This window comes from Callospermophilus lateralis, chromosome 5 (assembly GCF_048772815.1).
Source record: "Callospermophilus lateralis isolate mCalLat2 chromosome 5, mCalLat2.hap1, whole genome shotgun sequence".
Classification (NCBI taxonomy): domain Eukaryota; kingdom Metazoa; phylum Chordata; class Mammalia; order Rodentia; family Sciuridae; genus Callospermophilus; species Callospermophilus lateralis.
The window spans coordinates 90,855,510-90,882,682 of record NC_135309.1 but is presented as its reverse complement, the minus strand read 5'-3'; the positions used below and the strand labels follow the sequence as shown (position 1 = coordinate 90,882,682).

The following is a 27,173-nucleotide window of genomic DNA, read 5'->3' as shown; positions in this document are numbered from 1 at the left end:
AGAGTAGGAGAGAATCTTTGCCACCCATACCTCTGATAGGGCATTGATTTCCAGGATATACAAAGAACTCAGAAAACTTAACATACACACATACCCGCCCACAAATAAAAACCCAAATAACCCAATAAATAAATGGCAAAGGAACTTAACAGACACTTCTCCAAAGAAGAAATACGAACAGTCAACAAATATATATATAAAAAAAGTTCAACATCTATCGGAGAAATACAAATTAAAACTACACTGAGATTTCATCTCACTCCAACCACAGTGGTGATTATCAAGAATACAAGTAAGCCGGGTGCAGTGGCACATGCTTGTAATCCCAGTGGCTTAGGAGGATGAGGCAGGAGGATCTCGAGTTTAAAGCTAGCCTCAGAAATTTATCGAGGCCCACAACTCATTAAGACCCTGTCTCTAAATAAAATACCAAATGGGCTGGAGATGTGGCTCAGTAGTTAAGTTCCCCTACGTTCAACCCCTGGTACCAAAAAAATAACAATAATAATACAAGTAATGATAAATGTTGGTGAGGATGTGGGGAAAAGGGTGCACTCATATATTGTTGGTAGAACTGCAAATTAGTGCAACGACTCTAGATAGCAGTTTGGAGATTTCCTCAGAAAAAAACAGGTGTGGAACTATTTGACTCAGTTATCCCAGTCCCTGGGATATATCCAAAGGATTAATATCAGCATCTATAGTGACGCAGCCACATCAGTGTTTATAGCTGTACAATTCACAATAGCCAAACTATAAAGCCAACCTAGATGCCCATCAACAGATAAATGGATATAGAAATTATGGCATATATACCAATGGAATATTAGTCAGCCATAAAGAATGACTTTATGACAAATTAAGTCATAAACAGATGGGTCTTAGACTATCATGCTAAGTGAAATAAGCCAATTCCAAAAAACTAAAGGGCAAGTGTTTTTTCTGATGTGTAAAAGCTAACTCACAATAAGAGTGGGGAGGGGAAGAATAGTTCAGTGTATTAGACAAAAGCGAATGAAGGGAAGGGAGGGAGAATACAAATAGAAAAAACAGTGGAAAGGATCTGACATATATAAATGTACGTATATAAATCCCACCATCATGTACATCTACAAGACTAGGGCCCTAATCAAGATATATTCTACACATGTATAATTTTATGAAAATAGACTCTTTTGTCATGTATAACTAACAAGAACCAAAACAAAAAAATCTCGATTGTAGCAGGACATAGGGTGCACACATGTAATCTTGGTGACTCAGAATGTGAAGGATTGCATGTTTGAGGCTATCTTCAGCAACTTAGCAAGGCCCAAACAACTTAGCAAGACCCTGTCTCAAAATAAAAAGTAAAAAGGGCCAGGGATGTAGCTCAGTGATAAAGCACTCCTGGGCTCAATCCTTAGTACTTCCCCCACCCACTCTGTATCCACCCAGCAATTTGCATCATAACTTTAAGTTGGACAGGGATTAGATAAAATATTTTTTCTTGATTATTTGTAAGAAAAAGATTGTTACTAGACTTAGAAAACATTATTTTTTCCTTTCTGACATACTAAAATCAGTTTATTATTCACAACTTTTGTAGTAATAATTTTTTCCTTGAGAGATTTATCTGTGTTTAACCTTGTTTGGGAGGACATGTTTTATATCCTTGCTTAACTAGTGAAGTATTAAAAAATTATAGATTAAATTGAATACCATAGGAAGTACATAATGTTGAAATTACACTTAGTTAATTGCCTAAACCATTTTTACATACATACAGAAAGAAATTCAGAATGATGAAGATTCCCAAACCGATTCCCAAACCAATTCTGTTTGGAGTAAACATAGCAATCAAGAGAAAAACAAAGATTTCAGGAAAGATATGGGATTTCTTGAAGTGAGAGGTGCCTTAAGAGGGACCATATGTAGAACCCAGGTAAGATTTTATAGGCTAAAATTCAAGTATTTAACTGCATATATAACAAATTTTTTAAAAGCATGGATTTTGATTAATATGTGGGGAAATACAAGAAGGACTTTGAACATGGTGCACTTGTGGCTGTCATATATGAATTTTCAGATATTAGCAACAAACAAAAATGTCATTATTCTACTCTAGAACACATGATGTTCAATTCTGTTGTTTAATATTGTGTTTTATAGAGCAATCTGTTGGTTAATTTACCAAATTATTATTAACTTAGTAATTATTAGTAGTTTATATTAAAGTATTCTTATGTGTAACTAAAAAACAATTATGTTTTCACTGAATGTGTCAAATATTAAAAAAGAAAAAGAATTTTAGGAACAATTTGGAAGTTTTTTTAATTGAATAATCCTTAAATTCTACATGGTAAGATTATCTAAAACTTCTGAGGTTAATACTTTTGCATGTTTTTCCAAAATATATTTGATATTTATGTGACTTATAAGACTACTTCTATGATCAGCTATGCATGCTTATAAAAGAAGTTTTTAGGGTTGATGTGTCTGTTGAAATATGCAAAATGTAGCATAAAGTATTTTTAAATACATAAAGGATTGTAAAATGATGAAATTATTAAATAAATTCAGTTTGACTAAACATGAGTAAAAGAATAAAATAAGGTTTTATAAAAGACAGAAATTATTAAAATACATCTAGGAGAATGTATATAAAATTTAGATAAAAATTTCTCATTTGTAAATATAAAAATATTTCACAGTATAATGAGTAAATATTAAATATCTGAATTGAGCATACAGGTACACCAAATTAAGTGTATATGTAAACTTACTATAAAACTTAGGGAGCTATAATATGTATGTTCTGCTTTATGTGAGTCTGACTTAGATGGAATATAATTTGCAGAGCTTTTTACTTTTTGTATTTCATCTTGAGTTTTTCTGTTGGGACTTGCATTGTTGTGTTGAGGCTACATTTAATCCATAGGCTAATTAAAATAATTTTATAAATATACAGAAAGAAATGCAAAATCATGATGAAGATGTTAATATTAGTTGTATTCTAAGTGACCATCACAAAAAAGAAAAATTCAGAGAATCCAGTAAAGATTTGAAATTTGTTAAAATGAGAAACACCTTAGGAAGGCATACATATGGAAATCAGGTAAAACTCTACAAATTAAAAATAATTTGTTTATATTTACAACTTCTTTCTAAATTTACAAAGTACAATGTCATTCATGAAATTTCTTTTCATACATATGTATGAGTATTTATAAATATTTGTGTTCAGTTCTTAAAAGTAGATTCTTTTTAAGTATGTATTTATATGCACCAATTGTATAAGAAATAGCCTTTCTGATTTTTTTCAAAATATACATATATTTTAATTGTAGTAGGACACAGGAACTTTATTTTATTTATTTATTTTTATGTGGTGCTGAGGATTGAACCTAGTACCTTTCATGTGCTTTGTGAGCATTCTATCACTAACCCACAACCCTAAGCCCAGAGCCTTACTAAATTTTTAAGTCCCTGCTGTGTCATTCCTAACTTTATCTTTTTTCCCTTTTACCCAAAGGTATCCTTTATTTTAGAATATGTGCTATTTACATGGTTTTACCAGTTTTGTGAATTCCCAACAAATATTTGTTTAGGTTTGCTTGTTAATAATCATTTTGTAGTTCATGCAATTTATAGACAATTTTTGCTAGTGTATATGTTTCATTATTCGTGTCACACTTATATCCGTTATCTGTTTTACTATTGATAAAGCATTTCACTTTTCTTTTAGTTGATTTGCCTGTTTTTAAATTTTGAATAATTATTCGAACAGTGTACATATTATCTTGTGTGATTGTTCATACACAAGTTTAAGGAATTTCTCTAGGTTATATTCCTAGGAATGGAATAGGTGGGTCATGAGGATTATGCATATTTAACTATTCTAAAGCCTGTTTCCCTGAATGTTTGTTAATGTATACCTATTCCAAAAGTGAAGAAGATTTTTCTTTTATGTAGAGCTCTGTTTTTAATGTGTTATACTTGTGTTGTAACTCCCTCTTCTTGAATTTATTTGGATTTTGTAAGATAGTTTATATTGATACATGTTTAATTGTGGTTTAAATGCATATAGAAGGAAACTAAGCAAAAAGATGAAGACAGTCAAAGAAATTATACTTTGAAGAAAAAACGCAAAAAAGAAAGTGATTGCAAGAAAAACATTGAACATGACAAAATTAAAAGTACCTTAAGGAAGCATATATATTACAGAAATCAGGTAAATCTCTGTTAACAAACTGTAGGTTTAATTTTCTCTGGCTCTTATTAATATAATCTAGAAAAATAATCTTATTTTTATGATTCCTTGCTGTGTTCAATATAACCTGTATATCTTAGAAAAAAAAAATCTTGAGTTGATCTGGTATAATGTAGTTAATGTTATAATTATCTTTGGTACATAGTGAAAGCATTTTTGCATGAATACACAAAGAAATTTGGGTTAATAATCAATTTATTCAAATTAATTTTCTTGTGTATGAATATAACCAAAAAGAAAAACAAAAAAGAGGTTCTGGAGAGAGTCTGAATTTCTTAAAATTTTATTAATAACAACCTTTAACTCTATACATATATGTAGTTTGAGTAATGCATTCTCACGTAGATTTTGTTTTTTATACTTCCCTGGTATATATAATACAGATCATTTATAATAGGAAAGCTTGTTTTTCAATGGAATTCTAAGATAAATTACTTCCATATAACTTTATTTTGCATTCTAAGCCACAGTATGTTTTTACCAGTTGAGCATTCCTCATCCAAAAATCTAAAATCTAAAATGCTCCAAAATCTGGTAGGTGTTTTGTTTTTGTTTTTATTTATTTATTTTTTTTAGTTGTAGATGGACACAATATCTTTATTTTATTTTTTAGTTTTATGTGATGCTGAGGATTGAACCCAGTGCCTCACACTTGCTAGGCAAGCACTTTACCACTGAGCCACAACCCCAGCCCCCAAATCTAATAGTTTTTAATGTGATATTCTACAAGTGGAAAATTTCATACCTGACCTCATCTGATGGGTTGCAATCAAAACACATGCCATAAGCATTATAAATATGGTATAAAATTACCTTTAGGCTACATATGTAAAAAGTATTTAAAACATAATGAATTTTGTGTTTGAATTTGTGTTGTATTCATTGTATATTTATTTGTGCAAACATTCCAAAATCTGAAACTCTTTCTTATCCTAAGTATTTAAGATAGGAAGCATTTCATATATTTCTCTAGTATAAACCTGTAAACATACATTCAGAAAGACTTTCAGAAAGATAAATAGTTTGACATGAACATGGCAACCAAGAAAAACAAGGAGGTTTTAGGAAAGACTTAGAACAGGTTAAAATGAAAACTATTTTAAGATATTGTATTTGTATATATCAGATAAAACTTTCTCAAATTGAAATGTTTCCTTCTTAAACTTTTTTATTCATTGCATCATCTTGATAAATATTTGTGAGGCTCTTTGCTAAAGATAACATTGTATAAATGTGTTTTTGTACTGTCCATTATGATAGCATTCATGTTGGCACTATCTTTACTGCATTTGTCTAAAGTTCTTTTATGTGTATATAGAAGGAAATGAAGAATTCTGGTTTTGCCAATTATGCCAAAGAATCAAAAACCAAGGATATCAGGACAGATGTCGATGTCATTGAAATAAAAAATGCCTTAAGGAAGCACATATATAGAGCTCAGGTAAAACTTGGTACCCTTGGTACTTTCACTTTTTTCTGTAATATAACCAAAATATAATTATATACATATGCACATATAACATGATTCATTACTGTGTTAAATATGTCATAATTTTCTGAGTTCATTGATCTAACAACAGTAATGTAAATATGTTGAATTCTCTGCTATTTATACCTCACTAATAATATTACAGATTAATTGTGCTTACAGACTACTATAACTTTTTGCTGAATACTTGATAGCTTAATATTTGGCTAATTTAATATTTAGCCAATTTAATTTTGGTAGCTTTGTATTTTAGTTTAGTTGGTTGCACTGTGACTTTTGATGTCTGATTAGATTAAGGGAAATTGCTTTTTGATAGATTATACAACTTTTTTTTGTCATTATTGAAGCCAAAGATTTATTGATTTGATTTTATTTCTTTGTTAGCAATGAGTTTGAGCATATTTGATACCTTTACTTCTCATTCATGTATTTCTTCCACTGCCAGTTGCCTATTCCTACTCTTTGCCCATTTATTTCATTGGGTTGCTTGTTTTATATTCTTGCTTCTAGAACATTCTAAAATCATAGTATTATCTAGCATTATAATCTATTGCAATAGATTATAATTAGCTGCAGATTTTTTTTTCAGGACAATATTTTTTAAAATGTACAGTGATTGTATACAAAATGCCCCCAAGGGCTCTTATAGAAACTGTTTTCCCATTTATATTTTTATTTTTATTATTAGTATATTAAAGATAGTACACCATTTCAGATCTTCAAAGTAAAAAATGACCTTACCTTTTAAGTTATTTTAATTTAGGAGAAAATAGAAAGTATTCATACTCATTACTTATGAGAGTGTTTATTTCCCAAAATAATGAAAGTTGCTAATTTGACCAGACATGACTATCAGATTAATTATAGCTATTAATGTGTTCCTGGATCTATTTTTTTATGATTGACCAAGGTTTCATGCTATGTAAGCTGAAATATATTTCAACCTAAAACGTTAAATTTTAATTATATGGTTTCTATTTTCTAGGCTGTCAGATACAACTGTATTAGACTAGAAAAACAACCAGTGTACAATGTAGAGGTAAGAGGCTTGGAGTAGGGTGGTGATGAGGACCGAAAAGAAGCTTTGTCTTTTGTTATTTTTAGTCATTTTGATTTAAAGGAATGTGTTATCTGTACAAGAAAACTTCCTATCATATTTGAAATGTAGTCTAGTGTGAAATTAAAAAGAAAAAATTTCATACTATTGTAAAAGTGATCCTGAGAATTAAAAGCTTACCTGTGCTTATGACATGTGAAATATATATCCTTACTCTTACATTTTATAACCGTCATAATTACTACTTTCAGATTAAATTTTTGTATATTTCCAAAGTATATTATTTTTAATATTATTATTCATTCCTTTAAAATTTGTCATTTTATTTCATGAAGTCTTTCAGAATGTTTTTCACTCTACTAATTCAAAGTAGTTACTTTTCTTGATAAAAGTTTCTTGACCATGGGGGAATGAATATATTTTGTGAAACTAAGTCTTACATTAGTGCACATCCTTGGAGTTATTTTATGACTCTCTAACAATTGGTACTTTTTGCTCATGTTGATTGTCCTTGATGATATCTTAATATATTCAGAAATTCTAATAGATAAAGTGTGTTTTCAAGTTTAAAAGAAAAACAAACATTTGCACCTAAGAGATTCTTCTTTATCCACCAAACTTTGCACATTTCTTTTAAATATTTTCTTTTTGAGGTAGGAAGTATTTTCCCACTATTTAAGGCAACAGAAAATAATAAATATAACAATAATTTACATTTTTGCATCACCTTCTTGTTGTAGAACACAGTCATACTCATCATCCTTTTTGAATCACAGCCTACCCCTATCAAGTAGTGAGGATAGGAATTACCTTTATTTTACAGATGAGGAAATTAAAGAGATTTGATCCTAGAATTTCACTCTCTGTTCTTTGAGTCATGCAGTCTTTTTTTCTTAGGTTAAAAATGCTGAATTTCCTAGAGGCGTATTGAATTTAATTGAAAGTCTCATAGAAGGTCAGTTTTTTAAAGAAGCGATTGAGGAACTTTCTTCTTTGCAAGCACATTATATCCCTCCTGTATGCCTTCTTCATGCTCTTCTAGAGAATGTTTTACAGGTAAGAACAGTCTTATGGGTTTATTTTCTTTTTCCAAAGGATATTAAAATGTGAATATTTTCTAAATTTTTATGTTTATTTTCTCTTTTCAATTGTATTTCCCCCTCATTTTACTAGGAAGTAGTTGTTTGATATCACTTCTTCTATTTTTTAATCATATTTAGGTACTGTTCAGGATTTTTTTTTTTTTTTTGGCTTATTTTCTCAGAATTTACAATATAACTTTCTCTTAGGTGAAAAAGGTACCTGATTTTTTCCATAGCAATAAAGTTATCCAACATAAAGTCTTGATTATAATGCTCTAAAGTACTACTTAGTAAACTACTCCTTTAGTACATTGATAGTAATCATTTATATTTACAATATTCAGAGAGAATGAACATTAGGAACAGCTGATGAAAGATAGTTTTCTAATCATGTTAATAAAGGTGCTGATTTAAAAACTAAGCTGTCTGACTAATGTTGATGATAAGAATGTTACATGAAAATTTCTTATCTTTAGTTTCTTTTAGGTGACTTTGGGAACTCAGATCTTACTGTAATCATAAAAAGAAAAATGAAAGTTTTGTATAAGCTAGCCCTAATAGCTAAACATTACCTAATTTGTACATACCTATTTAGAGAGTACCTCTTAGTTGCACTGTTTAATTAGCTAGATATGATACTTCTTTCTGATCTTGTCTAAACACGTACATTTGGCAAAAAGTTAAGCCACAGTTATTTCTAGTTTTAGAATGAATTCTGTGGAAACTGCTTTTAACTACGGTATTTTATTTGTTTATTTTTAAATAATAGGATAATATAGATACGTTTTCCGGTCGATACTTTCATATATTGTCAGCTCTTCTTCACTTGCATCCTCCTTGGAAGTCCCCAGCCATGTCAAGATATTACTTAGAGTTGTTTCAGTGTCCAACTTGTATGAAAGGAGCTTGGTCTTTAGTAGAAGTGCTTATCAGGTAAGAAATTTCACATGTGAGGATATTAAATTTAGTGTAATAGTTGTTAAATTATGTAGAGAAATAGACTTCTATTTTTAGAAAAAGTGTGTAATATATTTGTGTGTTGTGTTTATAACAAAACTATAAAAAGGATAAGTTTAGGTCATGTGAAGAAAATTAGTTTATGAAAATACATGTCAAATTTCAGTCATCAGAAGTATAAATATTTCTAACTATATATAATATCCTTTTTAGGGTTTTGTTATATTTTTTCAGCTTGAAATTTGAATTTTGAAACTGGCCTTAATGTTTCATACATATGTCATCTCTCTTATGCCTCTGTACATGCTGTCATCTATCTAGACCTTCTTTTGTCTTCCAAATCTTGCTATCTCCAGAAATCCTATTTCTTCTTTTTTTATAGTGGAGCTACTAATTTCCTCACTTGTACTCTGATAAGTTTTCTGTATTTGATAGCCCTCCTTTGTCTTGGATGATCTTTCTTTTTATCCATGTAAACAGTTTTAGGAGAGTCATAGCAGTGGTAGAAGACTACTGCCAGGCAAAAGGCTTGACCTTTGGTTATCTCTTTGAGTCATAAAAAAAAAAAATGACCTACCATCTATATGGTTGTGATATATTAGAAGCAAGCTAATCATCTAGGTAGCATGCTTTTATTTAGTCTTTCAACAAAATGTTTAGGGAGTCAGGCACTATGCTCCATATATGCTTTTTATCAGGGATAAAAAGATAAAATTATAGTTCCTTCACTTCCTGGGAGGTGAATGAGATGTAAACAAAATACCAGCATAACAGTACTATCCAACATAAGTATAGGATGGGGAAAATATGGTTTATATTATATGGCATTCTTCCTAATTTGCAAATCTGTTCCCTCCTTTACTGTCATTGCCTTTGTTTAAAAGCCCCTATTATATAAAACTATTGCAGTACCTACTTTACTGATCTTGATTCACTTTATTCCCTTTATCTTCTAGGGTGCCTCACTATGCTCTTTCCAAAGTATTCTTGTCATTTTCCAGATGAAAGTCCTTTATTGACTCAAATATCACCTATTGAAGACGGGTGAAATTCTTTAGCAAAACATACAAGACCCTTCATGCTTTAGCCTCTGTGTCATGTATGTCTTCATTCTCATCATCACTTTCCCAAATGCCCAGTGACTGTTTTCCATTTCCTATCTGTTTGCTCTCATGTTTCTACCACCCCACAAATATCTGGCCACCTCCAAATTATCCTTTAAAATGCAACGCAGATGCACCTCCTACCTTTTGCCTTTTCCTTTGAGTTAAGTTTGTCATTCACATAATCCTTTCTTAAGATCAGGTGCTAAGTCTCATACATCTCCATCTTTAATATCTAAGAAAATGTCTAGAACATAATAAATGCTTAATGAATGTTTCCACAAATTAATTGATGCTATTAGGAGATGGAATTTGGACGGTTTAAAAGTAGGCTTTTTATTAAGCAAAAATAACTAGGTTTTGTTTCAAATAATCGGTTTCATTATGGGTTGAGGAAGAAGAATACCTAGAGAAGTTGTGGAATATTAATAAATAAGCTTGGTGATGTTAGTCTCTCTACTTTTTTATACATTTGAAATATCTCATAATATGTGTTTTTAAAATAGCAAGACAAGAAACTGTTTTCTATCCCTGGCAGATCTGGGATCTTATAGAACAGAGTCAAGTATTAAATAAATAATTAAATTTATTAGCTAGTAAATACTCCCCTAATAATGTAGATTCAAGACAAGGAAAGCTGAGTCAGGTATAGAAAGTAAGAGACAAATTAACAATGGCCAAAGACCTATACGGGACTGTCATTCAGAATAAGGTGGGTGAAGGGTGCTCTGTAGGGACACAATACAGGATGAGATGGAACACATCACTTCTGGGTTACATCTCTCTGCAGAGAGATGGTCCTGGACTAATTGCCTCCTAATATCAAGACACCCAAGAAATTCTGAGGCACCTTTCCAGAGATAAAGAAACCTGTGAGGATAGCCTGAGTTGAGTGAAACCTAAAATCCTTAGAAAATGCAGAAACAACTGGTCTAAATGTAGCTCACTGGATTATTTTTCTACCATTGGTGGAATGAGGCCTCAAATGGATATTAAATTATGTTATAGGAAAATAAAGTTCAATTGCTTGCTATTTGGGGAAAAAAAGTTAAGTAGAGACAGAATAAAAAGGTATTGTTGATATAATTAATCAGAAACTTAGGAGGTAGTACTAAATATTATTACCTGAATGCTATAATCTTAGGTTCTCTTTTAAAATACACTGTAGAACTATGCTACCTAACCCAGTAGCCACTAGAGACATATGACTATTTATATTTTAATTTAACTAAAATTATGTAATTCAAAATTCAGATCTTCGGGTGTCTACTAGAACATATCCATCATCACAGAAGTTCTCTTGGATTTGATGACTGTAAGAGATGATAGAAAACAAAATATCAACTATTAAAACTCAAGACTGGGTTGTGGCCCAGTGGTGGAGCACTTGCCTAGCATGTGTGAGGCACTGGGTTCAATTCTCAGCACCACATATAAATAAATGAATAAAATAAAGATCCACCAACATCTAAAATGTTTTTTAATTATTAAAACTCATAAAATACAGCCCTGAATAACCTTAATTTACTAAATAATGAAAAAGAAAATAATTGTGAATAAGAAAGAAAGAATTTTAGTGACTAACTGTTTGAGTCTGAGAGCAAAACTTACCATTTGGATCAAAAGGACTTAATGAAATTCCTTTCTTTGTTTTTATCAGTGAAATAAATACAAAAAGAGAACACTGGTAGTTGTTAGATATCATGATCATTGATAGAGAAATTATAAGTATATTATTAGGAATTAAGTAGTCATGAGATATTGTAGTGGTTTAATTTTTGAAGGAAGAAAATGTTAATGAATTTTATTGAGCTTCCTTTATATTTTGTTGAAATAAATTTCATTAAAATTACATCAGTATTCTAAAAAAAAAATTTTCTTGTCCACAAATTACTCTGTGGTTTTGATTGTATGTTATAGATTGTTGGTTCCTGTCTTTCAGGTCTTGTCTTTTCAATGAAAGTTTTTGTCACCAAATTTCAGAAAATATTGGGTCTAAGGTACTCCACCTAACACTGCTCAAATTTTTCTTTAATTTGGTTGAAAGTGAAGTACGGCATCTGAGTCAAAAGTAAGTTTTAATCAAAAAAAAACTGTACTTTTCTATATTTCTACTTTTTTACCCACCATTTTTATGATTGGTATACATATTCTAAAAAGTCAACTGTTTTCTGTTTTAGAGTGGGTTTAAGACATTTTCAGAAACACTCTAGTGACAGTAAAGTTTTATATGCCCCCTTTTTTTTTTCCTCAGTTCACATTTTTATTTCTTGCTCTTTATTCAGATAGATAAATGTGATTTAACTTTAAAGGATTTATATATTTTAAAATTCTTTAGTAAATGAATGCTGAAGAAAAATCTTAAACACTGAATTTATGATATACTTAATAAGTTTTTCCCATACTCTAAACTTGTATAGATTATCGTTTTTGTTAGTATGATTCTTTTTTTTAACTGTGAGGCTATTTTTTGTATTTTGTCCTTTATTGTAATTATGTTATAATCTTTACATGTTATGACCTTTTTTATATTAAATCATTGCTAGTAATCTTTTGTGTTTTTGACAGAAGATACCTCTATCATCAATTGGGGCATAAACATTTACTTTTTGTTCATATTTTCATTAGGTTGTATGACTGGCCAGATTCTCAGAGTCTGAAAATAACAGGAAAGGCAATTCTTCTTGAAATCTTTTGGTCAGGAAGTGAGACCTCTGGGCTTTTGACCAAACCAGTGAATATGCTTTTGGAATGGACTATATATTCTCACAAAGAGAAATGCAAGTCTAATGACGTAAGTAGGATTAATGGCCTATGGAAAAAGTATACTGGGTCTTCTTTATTTGTAGGTTCTTTATCAACCAACCACTAATCAGAAGTCTTTGGGGGAAAAATTGCGTCTTTATTGAGCATGTACAGACTTTTTTTCATGTTGTTATTCTGTAAACAATACAGTATAACAACTGTTTACATGGCATTTAGATGTATTAGATATTATAAGTAATCTGATATGCTTTAAAATATATGGTAGGATATGTTTAAATTACATGCATGTACTATGTTATTTTAAGGCATTATTCACAAATTTAGTTACCTGCAGATTTTGGTATCTAAGATGGGTCCCAAAACAAATCTCCTGGCAGTTGATGAGGATGACTGTACCTTGAATGAACACACCTTTTCTTTTTCTTTATTGTATGAATATTTGTATGAATATTGTATGGATACACTTTTTCTTTATTGTATTAATTACTTTTTGTTTTCTCTTTAGTTTATCTAATTTTAAGATAGATGTCCTTAGAGACCAGCTTCTTCTTCATCTCTCACTTGGTTATAGTAGCTAGTAAATGTTATTTGATTACTGCTATGAAATCTGTAGCCACGATTTAAAATTTTTTACTTTTATATATTTCAGAACTATAGTAAAAAAAATTGAATCAATTCATACAATTTTGGGGAGGCACTATAATAAGAAGCTTTGCTTTTTTTAAAAACTGCCTTTCTGGATGTTAAAAACTATTTGCTGAAATATTTCTTCATATGTAGATTTTACCTGTTACAACAAATTTAACACATGGAGACTTTAGTGTATCATCTGTAGTACAGTTGGGAAAATTAAATGCACTAAAATATGTGAAGTGATAAGCTGGGTTCCAATATTAAGATAAATTAATATTTTTATAAATTTGGTGTGGAGAGAAGGATATTCTAGGAAAAATAGGACACCAAGAATTCATATGACAGATTGTCCAATATTCTTGAGTTAACCACATCATAATAAATATAAAAAATAAGGGTAGATTGAAAAACATGTTGCAGCAAGTAAGGTATACACTAAGGGTTTATATTCATAATACATAAATGTCTTCTAGTAATTAATAAGACAGTAAGCCCAAAGAAAACTAAGCACAAATTAATAATAGGCAACTCATGGACAAGGAATACAAATATTAAAAATTTTTCAATCTTTCTATTTATAGAATGTGAAATTTTAAAAATATATATAATATTTATACACCAAGCACTAACTACACCCTAACTAATCTACTAAGCACTTTTGTATCTTATTTATTCTTTACAATATCCTGAATTAAAACTGTAAGGCTTGTCATTTTATGAGTACAAAATTGAAAGTGAGAGTGACTAAATAAATTTTGCATGTTTGCAAAGAAATTGAGTCTCTTTATCCTCAAAAGTCAGTCATTTTGGTCTTCATATACCACTTTTATCATTAAATGAATTAGGATATTATTTTTGTCTCTCTGCTTACAAAAATTTTTAAGTGATTTTTTAGTGATTACTGTTCATTAGAATGCTATGGAAGAGATTATTCTTGTTTGTAGGAGGGAATGTTGAAGTATCTATAAAAATTTAGTACTCAGTAGTTTTACATAATTAAATGAATCCATAAGAATGTACTGTGGAGCTGAGCGCAGTGGCCCATGCCTGTAATCCCAGCAACTCCAGAGGCTGAGGCAGGAGGATCAAGAGTTCAAAGCCAGCCTCAGCAAAATAGAGGTGCTAAGTAACTCAGTGAGACCCTGTCTCTAAAATACAAAAAATAGGGGTGGGAATGTGGCTCAGTAGTCCAGTGCCCCTGAGTTCAATCCCCAGTAACACTCCCCCATCCCTCCAAAAAAGAATGTATTGCACCATGGTACTTAATGATATGAAATTGCAAACAACATAATTCCCTAAATCTTCACAGTGAAATTATTAAATTATATACAAATCTCTTCTGCTATTCTATACAATTGTTACAAAAGGGACAATTCTGTCTAGATAACTTGACAAGGAATGATATCTATTACATATTAACTTAAATGGGGGAATCCAGAATATTTAGTGTAGTAAAATTACACCAGTGTATAAAGAAAATGTGTAAAGTATAGCAACAAACTGGAATGTTTTGAGTGCATACTAAATATTACTCACCTTTCTCTTTAAGTATGATCTGCTTTTGAGACTTATCGTCTATTTTTTGTGTTAATTCCTGCTCTTTAATTTTTAATTTTTTACTTTCTCTTCTGTTTTCTTAAATGTTTAGATTTATTTCTTCTTGGTTTTTCTTTCTAATACTTAATTTCCTTTGGAGTACAATTTGATCTTCATTTTATAGATTTGCTACTTTAATGTAAGTCCTGCTTATTATTTTTTAAAGTATTTTCTATTGTCAGTTTTTATTTCTTCTTTGATCCAAGAAATAATTTTAAAAAGGTCTTTTAAATTTTCTAAATGGATGGGGTTTTGTTAAGATGAAAGGGTTTGTTTGACTATGCTTTTCTTTGTTAATTTGTAATGATAAATTATAGTTAAGGAATATGCCTTATACAATTTCTACTTTCTGGAATTTACTAAACTTTTCTTTTTGTCCCTTATAAGACTAAAAGGGCTAAAACATGTTTTCTTTGTGATTTACAGTGTTCTTTGTCACCTACTGTATCAAACTTAAAAATTATTTTAATCAACTCTTCTGAATTGTGATTTTTTCATTTTTTAACAGTTTATTAATATATAAATAGGACCATTTTGTTTTTCCAAATTCATATATCACTATAACTGCTAGAGTTGTGATGCCTAAGTACTATAAATACTAGTTATGTTGCTTAGTTAGGAAATATTCTCCTTGGAGGCAGTAAACAGTGGTTTGAGTGGAAAGCTTTATGATCTCTTATTAGTTTCTCATCATATATTTTCTCAGATCTATTTTTTTCTCCTCTACTGTTTAAATTCCAATTGAATTTATATTATACTTCCTCCTCTTATCCTCTGTGGGTTTTTGTTTTTTCTTTTCTATACTTGTAGCATTCTGAGTAGGGCATTTTCATTCAATTTTTAGTTTACTTTTTCTCTTCAGTTACATCTTAATGTATTGTTAAACATGATAATTGCCTTTTTTCCCTACACATTTTTTACTGCCTGCTGTGCTGTGTTTTTATGGTGACTAATACCCTACAAAGTTTTTGTTGTTGTTTTTGTGGTGCTGGTTATTGAACCCAGGGCCTTGTGCATACAAGGCAAATACTCTACCAACTGAGCTATATCCCCAACCCCCTGCAAAGTTTTTAAGGTTTCTTTTGTATTTGAAAATGGGACAATTCACAATAGCTAAACTGTGGAGCCAACCTAGATGCCCTTCAGTGGATGAATGGATTAAAAAAAAAAATGTGGCATATATACCCAATGGAATTTTACTCAACAATAAAAGAAAATAAAATCATGGCATTTGCAGGTAAATGGATGGAGTTGGAGAAGGTAATGCTAAGTGAAGTTAGCCAATCTCCAAAAAACAAATGTCGAATGTTTTCTCTGATATAAGGATGCTGACTCAGAGTGGGGTAGAGAGGGGGAACATGGGAGGAATAGATGAATTCTAGATAGGGAAGAGGATTGGGAGGGAAAAGAAATGGGCAGGGGACTAGCAAGGATGGTGGAATGTGATAGACATCATTATCCAAAGTACATGTATGAAGATACAAATTGGGTGTCAACATACTTTATATACAACCAGAGATATGAAAACTTGTACTGTATAAGTGTAATAAGAATTGTAATGCATTCCACTGTCATTTATTTTTTTTAAAAAATCAATTAAAAAATTGAAAAACACAATGGCAATAAGTTTTTATATAATCTATGACTGATTATTTCATATCTGAAATTTTTGTGGATCTGTTTTTATTGTTATTTCTGCTGTTTCCTTCCCTAGTGCTTTTTAAATTTTTCTTGCCAACTAGTTATTATTCGCTGTGTGCTCTCAATTACATTTGAAAAATTATTTGTAGAACTAGTTTGCCAAAGATCAAAATATCTTCCTCTAAAAAGAATTTCTGTTTATTTCTGCCAGGTGCCTAGTTGTACTACCAGTCAAAGAAAGCTCTAATCCAATGTCTGTCTCATGGATCTTTGGTAGTTGAAGTGAAGTAAAAGGGTTTAAAAATGTAGTTTTGCTTTTGATTCATTCTTAATCTTGGGGTGAGGTCCTTCAGTGTCTTAGCTTACTGAGAATTAGGCCTTAGACTATGATCTCCCCCTCCCCTTTTAAAACCCCTTTTCCCTAGACTCCTCAAAACACAGTTTTATATCTCAGCTTTTTTTGATAAAATCAGCAGGAATCCTCAGAGCAAAGTCAGTTATCTTTGAATGCTTTGCTTAACTTTTAAACTTCTCTTAGATCTTGGCTTAGCAATTACTCATAATTTATTGTTTCTTTTCAGAAAATACTTTATCTAGTTCATCCAACGTTTTGTTTTTAAAAATGGTTTTATCAGAATTCCCTAGGATTTGATTAACAGAAATTCTTGCTGGGCTTTATTTATTTATTTTAATTTTTTGTTTGTTTGTTTTGGTTTTTGTACCAGAGATTAAACCCAGGGGTGCTTAACCACTGGGCCACATCCCTAGCCTTTTTTATTTTTATTTTGAGACAGGGTCTTGCTAAATTGCTTAGGGCCTCAACCTCCTGAGCCACTTGGATTACAGGCCTGTGCTACCTCCCTGGCTCTAGTTTGTTTTGTTTGTTTGTTTTGTATTTGTAGTTTGACAGAATGCCTTTATTTATTTTTATATGGTGCTAAGGATCAAACCCAGTGTCTCAAGGCAAGCAAGCACTGTATCACTGGGCCACAGCCCCAGCCCTCCTTGCTGGTTTTTAAAGTTCTATTTATTGGGCATGTGATTCATGCTTCAGGAAAGAAAAAAAAAAAATCTTTTGGGGGTGTTAGGGTTTTTTCTCTTTTGTAAATCAACATTAAAAATTAGTAAGATTACTCCTAGGTATAACTGAATTTCTTTGGAATCAAGTAATACTATATGTGACTATAACCAGGTAGATAGGCACTTTTTTGCACATTGATTTTAAAACAAGCATGACTATATAAATGTGTAGAAATTGAAAATATTCAATGTTTAATCTTCAACCAAAATAGAACTATCTACACCTAATCATCAGGGTTGATTAAGTACTTGTAAGCCAAAGTTTATAAATTACCATCTGTCTTTTTTTTTTACTTTTAATAAAATAAAATATTTCATTATAGAACATTTCCTTTCTTCATCCATTTGATGACATAAATGAAATTTCATATTAATATCTGAAATCAATGACAAAACTGATATTTTCACATTTTACTAAATCACCAATGGATAACCACAGATAAGAAATTACTAAAGAAATACTGATAAAAATAGTAACAGATTTATGTATATTTAACTTGAAGATTTTTGTTCAAATTTATAAATAAAAGCAACATATTTGAGAAGCAGTCTGCAATAAATTATAGCATTAGTTATAATATCAAAGCTGGTTTTAGATTTTGCAGATTAATATTTTAACATTTGAATTGCTTAAATTCACATAAACTGTTTTTTTTTATTGTATTATCTTTCTGTTAAGAATTCATTCTTGCACTTAATTAAATCTTTTTTGGCAGTTTCTAGTTCAAGAATTCCACGCATGTTCACAGACATCATTTTTCTTACTGTAAAGCATTTGTTTCTTGATTTGCTGAGTTGAAGCATTCAATTTAAGTCATTAGCTAAACAGAAGTCCTCAGTTTATGCTAATATTGTTTTGTCACAATGTCAATCGGCAAGTATTGCAGAGTGACACAATGGCTGTGAATTTCATTGTCATTAATCTGAGAAAGCTTTGGGCTTTCCTTGGCAAAGAGCAGAGGTGGGCTATGTCAAGGTTATGGAGGAGGTGTGAATTTTACTAAGCTTTGGTGGTTAGACCCATTTTTCCTTGAAATGTCCTTAAGAGCTATTTAAGCTTAACCCCACAATTACAGGTAGAAATAGAAGTTAGTTTATATTTAATGATTAGAAAATTGAAGCTAGAGACTTTAAGTAACTTATTCAAGGTGTCACAGCTTATTAGGTCAAAGTCTTGATTGGCATCCAAGTCTCTGGTGAAGCCTGCTTTCTTATGTTTCAAATACCAGTGGTTAAAGCAAGAAGAGGCACAGTATGTGCATTATGTTTGCATCTTTGGAAAAGAGTAGTTTGTCATCTATTTCAGTGGAATATTGTGGAAATTCTTAACCTGGGAGTCTTAAAAGGCCATGATGTTAGTTTGTTCTGTGTTACAGAGTAGTCAGTTTTTGGAAAATCACCAAGTTTATAAACTGGAGATTACTTGTACTACAACAAGATAATAGAGAACTGTACTGACAATGTCTGGTAATACACTTTAACATATTAGAAAGGAATTCTAAGGTAAATATATGTCATATATGCAAATCTAGTCTTTATTTCTTTGTTAATTCTTAGGGTATTCATGTTCTCTTCTTTCAGCTTTAGCAAACATTTCAATATTTCAAGAAAGCTTTTTCCTTTGGTTTATTTGCCATTTTCTTACTAATCCACTTCTGAAGCATATATATCCATTATACTAGAAATAGTAGCATTGTTTATACACTTGAAATGGTTGTGAGTATAATCCATGGCACAAGGTCTTGGTTATGCTAAGTGTCATAATTAAGAATATAGTATAAAAAAATCTAAAAACCTGATTTGGTGGTGTCTTTTTTGTAGAATACATTTATGGATCAGAAGTAACATGCATGTTTAGCCCAGTGACACACTTAAAAAAATAACTTTACCAGGATCTTTCCATGGTAAAGAATCTACAGTTTTTCCTCAAAACCACTTTTGCCCATCTCTAACTACTTAATAACATTAATATCAAGGTAAATTTAATATTAATGTTCAATTAAAATTTCAGATATAGGTATACATACATTTGTCTAAGGAAAAAGGGAAAGTCCTATCTGGTTGATTTTATTAATTTTGATTGGTGGATTGCTGGATGTGGTTTTGTGTGAGACTTAGACTTACCTTGAAGGCTAACTTACCTCACAGTCTCAGAATTAAGGATCTTAAGTAATCCTGATTTAATATAAACTTGAGATGGGGACTACATTCAGAAAACAAAATGTACTAGTCCCTTGTTTATTTGTTTTTTAAGTGATATCATTACTGATACTCATATGTATAATATTGGGAGAAACATTCTGTGGTATACATATGGACATGATCAATTTGCTATTTCAGGTACTTTCACTGTGCTGTTTTATGTTCTCTTGACAACTTGAATGTTGAGAGTAAGGGTTACCTTTACTTGCTCAAAGGGATCACATCTACATATTTGGCTTTACAAAGAATAGAGTTGTTTTCCTGCAAATTAGAGATTGATACCGAACCCTAGATCCTAAATCTTCAGATCATACAAAGGAGGCTTTGGTATTGGTGATACGGCCAATCTTACAGTTAGCTTCCCATACCACATAGTTGCAGCTGCAATCCTTTTTAATTAAGCCTTCTAATAAGGTGTGAAGGAGTACTGCTGTTACCTGCCTGTGATTTCTGACCTGGTAGGATCAGGCCATGTATTGTGGCCCCATATCATATGAAAAGAAGACCATTCCTTCTTTAAGTGTTTATTATGCAACTTAAAATCCCCTCAACCCCATGCTTCAGGATCTCTCTCCTTGATTATAATACCCAGCCCTGACAGAATGCAGTGTGCTACCATAGAATGTAGTAGGGTGCCAGAGGACCTGTACAGCTAGTACCGATTCTCACTATGAGTTTTCCTTCCATAAGCACTTGTTTTGGCAAGCCTGATGTATGTGCTGCTTGACCATTTGCCTGTGCTTGCACAACAAACCAGAAATTGAACTTCCCTTTTGAAATCACTTGTGTAGTTTCTTCTTAAGATAAGGAATAATGTCCTAATAAAGTGCAAAATATACCTATAGGAGATTCATTTGCTGAAAGCAGAAGAAACAAATCTAGCAGTCACTGAGGGTTTCATATATTAGGAATTTTTCTGTCACTAATCCCTTTTAGGCATTGTGTGATGACAGAAAATAGCAGTTACAATTTATTTGGCTACCATAGCATTTATTAAAATCTTCTTAAATGTCTTCTACCCAACTGTTAATTTAGTGATTTTTTTTCATACATCCAACATGCCTAGACAACAAATACCAAGAATATAGAAATTTCAGCTAGTTTTAATGTCATTTTTAAAAAGTGTTTGTATTTAAAATTAAAGGTGTTTTTAAATATTATTTTCACACTTTTTCATCTTCACACTGAATTTAGTGGATTAAAAGGATATTTTTAAACCAGAGTAAATCACTCTCTAAGGTTTTTATGCTTTTATATAATATATAATAATACTCTTTTGTGTGTATGCCAATTATTGAACCTAGGAGAGCACTTAACTACTGAGTCATATCCCCAGATGGCCCCCCAACCCCACCTCCAAGTTGCTGAGGCTGGTTTTGCACTGGTGATTCTCCTGCCTCAGTCAGCCTGGCTGCTGGGATTACAGATGTGCGCCACCACACTTAGCCTTGCTATGTTTCTTATAGGAATTTAATAATAGTTACTATAAAAGTGACAATATAAATAATATTTATCCTTTGAAGGCTGGTCTCTATACATATTCAAGTTAGGTATTTAATATAACTTAATTAAAATTTGAATCACTATTTCTTAACGACAAATTGGCTAAAGTTTTTCTTTGTTTTGTTTTTGTCTTTTTCTGAAAAATGTCATTTAGAGAATTGTAAAGGATAATTCTATATTTGAATAGTAAGGTAGCAAATCTATCTGCTTTTATTGTCATATATGTTCCTGTTAACAGAAACCATGTATTTTCTCATTGTTTTAATTGAATTATTGCCTGAATAAAGCACTTTACAATGTCAGAAAAAATTATTTTAACAGTTTGCTGTAAACTATTCCCTAGAGAAGTTATTGTTTTTCTTTTTTGTATACAATTGAGCGTCTCTAATCCAAAATTCTAAATGTCCTCCAATCCAAAAGTAATTAACCTGGTGCCACAAGTGGAGACATTCCACACCTGGCCTCTTTTGATGGGTTTGTAGGCCCACTAATAATATCATATAAATTACCTTCAGGCTGTGTGTAAGATATATATGAAACAGATATGAATTTCTGTGTTTGTACTGTGTCCTATCCCAAGATATCTCTTATGCATTTGTAGATAATTTCAAAGTTTGAAAAAAATCTGAAATGTGAGGCACTTCTTGTCCTAATAATTGTAGATAAGGATTACCCAAACTGGAGATAAATTCTGTGTGTGTGTATGTGTGTGTCTGCATATGTTTATAAACACATTTACATAATTTGTAAAACAAGCCAGATATATATGTGGAAAGAGAGAAATATACATACTTGTGTTCATAGAAAGAAAGGTGAAGGAGTTGAGGGGTGAATGAATGGAAAAAGAGGGAAAACAGGAGTTACTGTACTATGGTTCTTAACACTGTCTTTTAGCATTAGCATACTCTGGTGTTTTTTTTTTTTTTTTAAATAACTAAGCTTAGCCTCAAAAAGTACTCAATCAATGATAGAGATGTCATATTTTAATATATTTTAGTAATGTTTTTCCCATCTTAATGTTAGGTCTTCAAACATGAACTAGCTTACTTATTGACTGGAATTCTTGGAGCAGCAATAGATTATTGGATTTTCCTTGGTCTTAAGATGGGTAGAAATGTGATGAGACACATGTCTGATGACTTAGGAACTTATATTTCCCTTTCATGTGATGGTAAGTGTGTCTTTGTTTTTTCTTAGCCTCATTCTGGAAATTGTTATGTTAATTTTTTTTTTTTTTTTTTCAATTCTTTTGGTGGTACTAGAGATTGAATCCAGGGGACTTTGCCACTGAGCTACATACCCAGTTCTTTTTATATTATTATTTTGAATCAGGGTCTCACTGAGTTGCTGAGGCTGGCCTGGAACTTGCGTCAGCATCCTGAGTTGATAGAATTACAGGTGTGCACCACCCCACCCAGCTAGAAATTAGTTTTGACTTTCCTTTAAGCAGTATGTAATCTTCTAATGTATGTTTAAATGATGCTTTCCTTAAAATAATTGCAGATAGATAGACAGATATATACAGGAACAACTGAAGATAAAATTACCCATAATGCACCCACATAGATAATCACTTTTAACTTATGATGTTTTTCTAGTATTTGTAAGTATTTTTATGTAGTTGAGATTATTACTATATATGCAAGTTTGTATTCTTATTTTCCTCTAAATATTACAGGAGGCGCCCCCCCCATATATAGTATTTATTACCCAAAGTATTTTTTAAATAGTTTTTGGTTGTCAATGAACCTTTATTTTTAATTTATTTATACATGGTGCTGAGAATTGAACCCAGACATACTAGGTAAGCGCTCTACCACTGAGCCACAATCCCAGCCCCTATTATCCAAAAATATTATTTTGATGTTTCATAAAAGTTGAATATTACTTAATAGTATAAAAATAATATATGGAAAGAGATTTTTTATTATGATTATGTATAATATTAATATGGTTTCCTGATTCTATAACTAAAAATTGTAATTAGACAATCTTATGCAATAGTTTTAAAAATTAGTTTTTACCCCCATTTCATTGGAGAAATAGATTCACCTTTTTTAAAAATATTGTTTAGTTGTCAGTGGACCTTTATTTTCTTATATATGGTGCTGAGAATCGAACACCAGTGCCTCACACATGCTTAGGCAAGCATTCTACCACTGAGCCACAACCCCATCCCTGAAGAAATAGATTCATTTTTTAATGTATGTTTTATAGAATCTTACATGTTCAGAACTATTTTCAGTATCTTTATTACCTCTAATTCTTTGAGTAGGATGCGTTATCAGTCTCTTGTCTTACCTGTGCTATATGAATAATTATCAGGTTTTTTCCTATATAAACACCTAATAACATTAAAAAATGAAACTCATTGAATCAGAATACTTTTTACAAAGCCCCTTATATTAATCTGGTTTATATCACTCATTATAATATTTCCCCCCAGTGTACCTTTTGCTGTATAGTTTTTCTTAATATAATTTAAAAAGCTGTTAGCCAACTAGTTTGGTTGCTTTCATCTGGTTATCTAACAAGAAAGGAGTATGGATGAAGCAAATAGAAGTACTTTATATGCATAATTTTCTCACTTTTCCTCCTCACCTTATTATCTAATTTTAAAGTTTTTTCTAAATTAAATGAAGAGTGTTATTTAAGTGTTATGATGACAGAATTCCTTTTCACAACTATCATCTTATGGTAAGTTCTGGTCAACTCTTTGACATGTCTAGTCTGAGGAGGGCTTCCCTAAGACCTTATGTATGTTTTTTAACTTCATAGCCCAATTTAGGAAGAGTCTGCTTTTCTGAACTCTTGCCATTTCTTTTTGTTTCTGTAACTCTAAACTCCTAAAAGGAACATATTTTAAATCAAGTGTACTTTGTGTGGTGCTCAGATATAAAAGATGATTTTTACATACTTAATTTTCAATTATTTAGACTGCTAAAACATATAATTTTGTTGCACATATTGTAGTGCATCTTAGTTTTATATAAAGAAAAAGTTCTTGAATCCGCTGTCAATCAATTTAATACTTGAAAGAGAGATTCCAGAATAGGAATCCAGGTTATAACTGGGTTCAGGATTTATTTGATGATGTCCTCTGGAAAGAGAGGTCTTTTTTTTATACTACCAAAGTTAGAAGATTTTTATCTAAAGCCCTTTGTCTCCTTTTTTTCTCTTTCTTTTTTATTGAGCTGAGGGGGTGATTGCTCTTTCTTTTGTGGACTAGCTGTCCTTTGTTGAGTGACTTTTTAACATTTCTTAGCACAAATTCAATCTTCCTTTGGAACCTTATCATTTCTTTCCCACCATTTCTACTAGGTAGTGTAGTTTTTTTTTGTCCTTTTAGAAACAGCAGAATTCTGGCATTGTTTGCCAGAGTGACAAATAAATATTTGGCTAACAGAATTCCTTGTTTCCATTCTGTAATGAAACCTCTTTGAATTTGAGGGCCCAGGACAGGATTAGCAATGGCTTTAGAGCCTACCAATACAATTAAATGTGTTATTTCCAGTACACAGTAATTGCCTTTAAGGAAATAAAAATTATTTTATAGTTTAGTCAAATACATGACATTTGAGCTTTGTGTTAACAGAGTTCTATGTGTAGCTTCAATGCTTTCCTTACTCATAAATTTCTCTTTACTATGAAATAGGGCATTGTTATCCAGTGTTATTCTTATTTTCACATGTCAAATTTAAACCTTAGAAGTTTAAACCTATGACTAACTTGAGGTAGAACTTAATGTTACTTTGATAATCATGTCACCAAAATGATGCCAAGGATATATAATTGATCACTAATCTTTAAAACTCTAGATGTGTGCTTGGCTAGCATTGTACAACTCCCTGAGTCCAATACCAGTAACACACACACACATACACACACACATTTCCATAGGTTCCAAATTAGATTGCAGATAGACTAGTTAAAAATTTCTAGCATATATTTCTAAAACTGGTTCAAATTAAATATTTCCCTAGTTTGTTTAATTTATCTTATATTATTGTTTTTATATTTAATGTTTATCAGGGTGTAGAAAATTAAGTGAACATTTCAACATTAAGAAAGCAGGAACTTTTCTATAGCTAAAGTGCAAAATAAAATTATATTTATTATGAGATTTGTAGAATTATACACTTTTCCCTACAAAGTGAACCAGGTATTATTTCTAATTATATCCTTTCTGCTCATATTTTTATGAAGAAATTTGAGAACCATTGACATTGGGTTGTTTGCTTTTTTTTTTTTTTTTTAACATTTTTTTGCATTCTTTGTTTGGTTTTTCTCAGTACTGGAGATTGAACCCAGGTACACTCTACCACTGAGCAGTACCTCAACCCTTTTTATTTTGAGACAGGGTCTTGCCTAGTTGGGGTGACTGGCTCAAACTGCTGATCCTCCTGCCACATTCTAGGCAGTCTCTGGGAGTATAGGCATGCACCACCACACCCAGCTTTTTTTCATTATTCTTTGGCTCAGTTACTATCTTTTGCTTTTTCTAATTTGTAAGTAAAGATGCTATGTTGCTGTAGCATTACTTCCAGTTGAAGATATTGATCCATCTTTCTCGTTTAATTTTAGTATTACCCTTGTTAGTTTATAATTGGTAAAAATTAAGGCAATAAATAGTTCAGAAGACAACTAAAATCTTAACTTTCTTTCCATCACATCTTGTGTCTATCAGATTCACATTTTGGACAAAAAAAATTTCCTTCTTGTATTTTAAGGTCATGTGAAATTTATTTTCAATGCCTAATTGAAATTCCCAGTCTATTGGCGTAAACTAGGATTAGCAAACATTTTTAATGTAAAGTGCCAGATAGTAAACATTTCTGGCTTTTTTGTCCCTACTGTCTCTGTCCTGTCTGTGCTGCAGTTTTAGTAAGAAAAAGCAACTGTACACAGTATGTAAATGGATGAACATGGCTGTGTTCCAGTAAAACTTTTTTCATAAAAATAGACAGCAAACCATTGTTTGCTAATTCTTGAGTTAAACAAATTTCTTCTGTTTTTTTTTCCAATGGGAAAGAATACCTATCATTAAAATTTTTATTTTTCACATCTTAAGAGTGCTTTTTTAAATATTTTTTTTAGTTCTTGCTGGACCTTTATTTAATTTATTTATTTTATATGTGGTACTGAGAATTGAACCTAGTGCTTCACACATGCTCGGCAAGTGCTCTACCACTGAGCTACAACCCCATCCTTTAAGAGTATTTTTAATAAACCTTCCTTTTCCCTTGGGTTGCATTATTATCTTTTCCTGATATTTTTTGTTTTTATTCAGTTTTACTTTTTTTACATCTATTCTCTTTTAATGCTTCCATGAATGCAAATTTTTATCTTTTTACTAATTGTAATTATCTCATTCAAAATGCTTCTTTTTCTTTCATTCATACAACACTTCTTTATTGGTGTTCAATTAGGCATTCAACTTAACACTTCATATATAGTGAAGGAGGGAAATAAAACATGATTCTTGCTTTTTTGGAGCCTTCAGTGGGAGAGGAAGATTGTAATAAAGTTAATGTAAATGTACCATTATACATCATTTAAAAATAAGTGTTGAGAACAACTAAAACCAGGGTTTGATACTGAACTACTTTGTATTGGATGATCAAAAAACACAAAACTTGAAAGATAAGCAAAAGTTTAGTACATTCAGGGGAGAGTAGTCAGAAAAGTAAAAATTTACCAGAATTCTTAAAGTAGGAAAGAGCTGAGGCTGTGTAAAGCCTTCTCACCAACTGGTAATAATATCAATGGAGTCAGAATAAGGCCAAAGAAATGGGTAAGAGAGTTTATGTAG

General features: G+C 31.1%; 1 protein-coding gene across 4 annotated transcripts in view; it reads left to right on the top strand.

Moving 5' to 3' along the window:
* Window positions 1-27,173, top strand: part of Slf1 (SMC5/6 complex localization factor 1) — a 71,901-nt gene that overhangs the window by 33,480 nt on the left and 11,248 nt on the right. For 2 of the 4 annotated variants that reach the window (XM_076856026.2, XM_076856024.2), the window contains 10 exons: window positions 1,769-1,924; window positions 2,951-3,097; window positions 4,070-4,213; window positions 5,571-5,693; window positions 6,727-6,780; window positions 7,696-7,854; window positions 8,650-8,813; window positions 11,883-12,011; window positions 12,569-12,734; window positions 22,385-22,532. In XM_076856026.2, the coding sequence (XP_076712141.1) occupies window positions 1,769-1,924; window positions 2,951-3,097; window positions 4,070-4,213; window positions 5,571-5,693; window positions 6,727-6,780; window positions 7,696-7,854; window positions 8,650-8,813; window positions 11,883-12,011; window positions 12,569-12,734; window positions 22,385-22,532 (1,390 nt within the window). The remainder of the gene's footprint in view (window positions 1-1,768; window positions 1,925-2,950; window positions 3,098-4,069; window positions 4,214-5,570; window positions 5,694-6,726; window positions 6,781-7,695; window positions 7,855-8,649; window positions 8,814-11,882; window positions 12,012-12,568; window positions 12,735-22,384; window positions 22,533-27,173) is intronic. The other 2 variants (XM_076856025.2, XM_076856027.2) reach the window with 2 other exon arrangements.